The 5,320-nt window shown below is 55.8% G+C and overlaps 1 protein-coding gene across 1 annotated transcript; it reads left to right on the forward strand.

Moving 5' to 3' along the window:
* Positions 1-323: 323 nt before the first annotated feature.
* CDKN1B (cyclin dependent kinase inhibitor 1B) lies at positions 324-4,681 on the forward strand. Its single transcript, XM_074825675.1, has 3 exons — positions 324-1,350; positions 1,940-2,070; positions 3,393-4,681. Exons 1-2 carry the CDS (start codon positions 876-878, stop codon positions 2,059-2,061), a joined length of 597 nt encoding a protein of 198 aa, XP_074681776.1. The 5' UTR covers positions 324-875; the 3' UTR covers positions 2,062-2,070; positions 3,393-4,681.
* The last annotated feature ends 639 nt before the right edge of the window (positions 4,682-5,320 follow it).

Here is a 5,320-nt window from a genome sequence, read left to right on the forward strand (position 1 = left end):
TCACCAGCCGCCACCATGACTCGGGTGTCTGAGGGGATGGGGGGGGGGTTTGGTGGGGGGACACACACATAAACCCCGCCGGGCCCGGGTTTTGCGGAGGGAGGTGGCGATCGCGGTGCCTTCCCGCCCTTCTCGCCTCCACCTCCCCCCGCCCCCCCCCCCCCCCCCAAAGCTCTGCGGGGCATCATCAGCCGGGCCCGGCCCGACCGGGGCCACCTTTAGAGCCGGCGGCGGCGGCGAGGTGGGGCCGGTCCGACGGGGCGGTGCCCGCCGCACTAACCAATGGCTTGGCCGGGCTGTTTAAATAGACTCGTCCTGTCAATCATTTTCTTCTTCGTCAGCCTCCCTTCAATCGCCATATTGGGCAACCGAGAAAAGGGCTCGTCTCTTGTTTTTTTCCCCCTCTCGCTTTTACTACGCGGCGGCGGTGCGAGCGGCGGGGGCATCACCACCACCACCGAGCACCGGCTTCCCCCCCCGCCCCGAACACCGGCGGGGCAGCGCAGCGCGGAGCCGGGGCCGCGCAGGGCAGCGCAGCTCCTCCGCCTGCGCGCTCCCTCCGCGCAACCGCTTCATCCAACCCGCCCGGGGCTCCCCGACGGCGGCGGCGGCGGCTTTCGGGGTTTCCCCCACCCCGGACCGGCGCTTATGCGAGGGCACCTCATCGCCCCTTCTCCGCGGGCCGAGGGTGAGCGGGGCCGAGGCGCGGCCGGAACGCGGAGCAGCGCGGAGAGGAGGTGCGGAGGAGACCCGCCGAGCGCCCAGAAATAAAAAGGCGGAGAAGAAGAGGAGGAGGAGGAGGTGGCTGGAGAGGGGGGGGGGGGGGGAGCAGCGAGCAAAACAACCGCCGCCAGAAGAAAAGAGGGTGGGGGGAGATGTCAAACGTCCGTATTTCTAATGGGAGCCCTACCCTGGAGCGCATGGAAGCCCGGCAGTCGGAGTACCCGAAGCCGTCAGCTTGTAGGAACCTCTTCGGGCCGGTGAATCACGAAGAGTTAAACAGGGACTTGAAGAAGCACCGCCAGGAGATGGAGGAGGCATGCCAGAGGAAGTGGAATTTCGATTTCCAGAATCACAAGCCGCTGGAAGGCAGGTACGAGTGGCAAGCCGTGGAGAAAGGGAGCTCGCCTGACTTCTACTTCAGACCCCCCCGGCTACTGAAAGCTGTCTGCAAGTCCGCCGGCCGCCAGAGCTTGGATGTAAACGGGAATTGCCAAACCGTGGTTTTTGTCGGTTCTCAGGGAATCTCAGAGGACACTCACTGTGTAGAGCAAAAGACTGATGTTTCTGAAAACCAGACGGACTTTGCAGAGCAGTGCACTGGGCAGAGGAAAAGACCTGCCACCGATGGTAACGTACCCTCGCGAAACCCTCCGCCTGCCCCCGCGGCCGGTGACACCGGGGCCCTCGCCCCCCCCCCGCCCCGTCCCACGCGTGGCCTGGTCGCGGGGGGCTTGGTGTACAACACCTTCCCCCCCCCAGCCCGGGAAAAAAAAACCCAAAAACCAACCTGGGTGGCTGTTTGCGGTCCCAGGGGGGGTCCCGCGTTAAATGGGAGCCGGTAGATGATTTGCGAGGAAAAGCCTTTAAAACAAGGATCATCCCCCCCCTCCGCGTCCCCTCGCCGCCCCTCGGGGGGAACCCGACCTCCTGCCCGGGTGGGAGGCGGCTCGTAACGCTCCCGCGAAGCAAAAAAGGGACAGGGATTTTAGCCGAAAACAGGAAACTTGGATCTCCTACCTAGAGAGGAGCCCATCTCCCCTCCCCTGCTCGCTCTCACGTAGCCCAGAGCTGACAAGGGGATCCGGGAATAACCCCCCTCCCTCCCCCGGCCCCATCTACCCCCCCCGGATGCCGAGCAAACATCTGGAAGGAAAATATTTTAATACCACTCTTCCCCCCCCCCCCCCCCGCCTTGTTTTTAATGTTCCCCTCCTAGATTCCTCTCCTCAAAATAAAAGAGCCAACACAACAGAAGAAGAGGTTTCAGAAGACTCCCCCAGTTCCAGTTCAGTGGAGCAAACACCCAAGAAATCAAGCCCGAGAAGACATCAAACGTAAAGCGTTTAGGTGGGTTCCCCCTAGGGTCCGGCCTTAGGATGCAAACAAGGGAAAGAAGGGGTGACCGCGTGGGTATCCTGCTTTTGGGGGGTGTCTTCGCCCCCCCCCCCCGCCCCCGTTCGTCCCCCCCGGGGTCATTTCTCCGCGGACGGGTGGCTTTTCCCCCGGCGCTCGGGGATGGGGGTGTGGTGGAGGGTGGGGGTGGGACGCGCAGGGCTTGAAAAGAACAAAACAAGGAGCGAAGATCCTCGTTGGGGTTGGGATTGGGGGTCGCGACGGGACACCCCCCCACCCCCCACCCAGGCCGCGGTGGGACCGACCCTGCCCGCCCAACGCCGGGCCCGGCCCCCCCCCCCCCCCGCCCGCCCCCCCGCGGACCCTGCGGCTGGAGGGACGGAGTTTCAAACGCGGCGGGTGCTTGATGTTCGATGACAGGGGATTTCGGGGGGCTGCCCGCGGGTCGTGTGTCCCGTCCCACACCCCCATACCCCCCCCCCGCGATGCTTTTTCACCTCCAGTGTCAGCGTTGCCGTCGCACCTCGCGGCGACCTCCCAGCCCGGGAGAAATAAAAGCCCGAAATTGGGTCTAAGGGGAATCCGGGCACTTTTCTTTAAAAACTGAAAAGGCATGGTGGATTTTTTTCTTCTTCTTCTTCTTTTTTTTTTTTTTTTCCCTGGTTGTTTTGGTTTGGTTTTAGACGCTGGCAAAGGACGAGAGCGGGTTAATGGGAGCTGGGTTGTGCGCTTTTTTTTTTTTTTTTCCCCCCCCTCCCTCCTTCCCCCCCCTCTCCTCATCCTTGTTGTTGTTTTGTTTTAAGGCTTGGGCTGGGGCGGAGGGAGTAGTTGGTAAATTGCGCCGGCGGTTTCGGAGCCGAGGTTAGGAGCGAGGTTTCCAAACACGATTTGCGATTGTGCAGAAAGAGATTAAGCTGTAAAGCAGAAGTTGCAACAAATTAGTCCCGCTGGGGTGAGCCGCGGCGGAGCACGTCAGCATGCGGGGCTATGCAAATACCGCTTGTTTGGGGGGGCGAGGGGGGGTCAAAGAGAGCTAGCCGAGCCCCGGATCGCTGAGGGGGGGTCCCGCCGTTTCATTTTCCCCGCCGAGGTGGGGGAGAAGGGGCTGGGGGGTGCCGGCCCCGACGGGGCGCGGGCAGCGGCGGGGCCCCGCCCGGGCAGCACCGCCCGCCCCGGGGATGCCGTGTCGGTTTGAACCGGTTGCGCCGGGGATCGCGTTTCTTTTCGACGGTTTCTAATCGCCTTCTCCCTCCCCGTCTGCTTTTTTTACCCCCCACCCCCCCACCCCCTCCTCGTCTGTCTCCGTCCCGTCGCAGAGCGGAGGATGTGCGTGTCCTCCTTCATCGGGTGCGGCGGGGGCGATGAAGCGAGGAAGATGTAAAGTTGTAGTGGAAACGAAAATACATATCGCCGATCTCCGTGGGATGGAGGTCCTGTACAAGCACTGAAAAAAAAAAACAACCAACAGCAACACAACAACAACAAAAAAAAAGGCAAACAAACAATAACACTAAAATTTTAGGCACTCTTAAAAGACCTGCCTCTAAAAGCATTGGATGTAGCATTGTGCAATTAGGTGTTTCCTTATTTGCTTCATTGTACTACCTGTGTATATAGTTTTTACCTTATGTAGCACATAAACCTTGTTGGGAGGGGGGAGGGAGTGGAAGAGGGTGACTATTGGAACTTGCTTTCACAATCTAGCAAGGAAAGAAATGTATGAAGAGAAGCAGTGTAGGTTTTTTATTACTTAAAGATGTATTGTCCCTTTAAGTGGGTCCACCGTGTTTTTCTCCTTTTTTTTTTCCTTTTTTTTTTTTTTTTTTTTAATTGTACCATTGTGGTGACCCTGCTCAGAGCAGATTATTACAGGCCACTTGTGAAATTTTTTCTACTGCATTAAGCTGAAGAGGTGGGAGCTGTGACGATTCCGTTATGTAGTAGCAAAAGTTCCCTCCCCCCCCCCCCCCCCCCCCCCCAATCCATATAGCAAATTTGAATGCCTGTAAAAGTCCTGTAAAATCATCCCGTTGTTATGTTGCCTGATTTCCTGGGGGTGGTGGGGTGCTTTTTTTTTTTTTTTTTTTAGCTAATCTGGAGGGCTTTTGCTCTGAATCTCTAATATTGTTGTTTTCTCATCAGACCCACTTCCTGAAGTGTTTGTGTGTGAGGGAAAAGGGATACTACATCTTTAAACAGTATTTCTACATTGCCTGTGTACCTGTATGTAAAAATAAAAAAAAAAGTTTGAAGTGTACCTGTGTACATAACTCTGTAAAGACACTGAGAAATTATACTAACTTATTTATGTTAAAAGATTTTTTTTAATCTAGAAGACAATATTTTTCCCCATAAAGCCAAAGTGGCATGTTTTTGTGCATTTGTAAATGCTCTATTTGGTAGACTTAGGGGTTTTTTTGTTTGGTTTTTTTTTTTTTCTGTTGTTTTTTTTTTTCCTTTTTCTGATAATTAATATGGCTGTGCTTAAAGGATTGCAGACTGAGCCAATTTAATATTTTTTTTGTAATGTGTGGGGAAAAAAAATTCCAGATTGATATTGTTTCACATCAAGCAATCAATAAAGAAAACTGCCATATATAAGAAATATGTTCTTCATTAGTGTGTGTTTCAACCTCCCTCAGCCTGGCACAGGAGGAAATAAGGCTCCTTCAAGAAATTCAGCAAGTTTCCTTCGGGTATCTCTTCCCGTGGCTCCAGCGCAGGTGAAAGTAAGGAATGCAGCTCGCTCCCTTCACCCTCAGTGCCACGCTATCAGTTCTCCTCCGTGGTAATTGGGAATAACGTGCCCTCTTAATGCAAAAGAGCGGAATTTCCTCTGTCGCGTTATTTTTTTAAATTTTTTTTTTTTTTTTTTTGAGAAAAATACCTAGCTCGAGGTATTTCTCACACTCGGTTTTAAGGCTTAAAACTCAAGCCCAAATTAGCACCTTCCTGGGCCGGACTGCTGCTAGGTCTGGGTCAGAGAGCCACCAAATCTCCGGGTTTGCCCCCCGCTGCCCCCCCTATGCGGGTGCTCTCAGGAACCTTACCGGTAACCCCCCCCCCCGCCCCAAAATCCGTCGGTTTTGCAGGGAAACCCGGTGTATCTTCTCCCACGGCAGCGTTTATTGCTAACAAAGATGGCGCCTCGCACACCCCTGTCCCAGCAGATGCTGGTGCAAGCACCGGCCTCCCCCCCCCCACCCCACCCCCGGCCCCCCCCTCTCCCCCGACCCGTCACCGG

This window comes from Strix aluco, chromosome 5 (genome assembly GCF_031877795.1).
Source record: "Strix aluco isolate bStrAlu1 chromosome 5, bStrAlu1.hap1, whole genome shotgun sequence".
Taxonomy (NCBI): domain Eukaryota; kingdom Metazoa; phylum Chordata; class Aves; order Strigiformes; family Strigidae; genus Strix; species Strix aluco.

Coding starts and splice junctions, on each gene's coding strand:
- CDKN1B (XM_074825675.1), top strand. CDS start 876: ATGTCAAACGTCCGTATTTCTAATGGGAGCCCTACCCTGGAGCGCATG. Junction 1,351..1,939: donor GAAAAGACCTGCCACCGATG/GTAACGTACCCT, acceptor TTCCCCTCCTAG/ATTCCTCTCCTCAAAATAAA.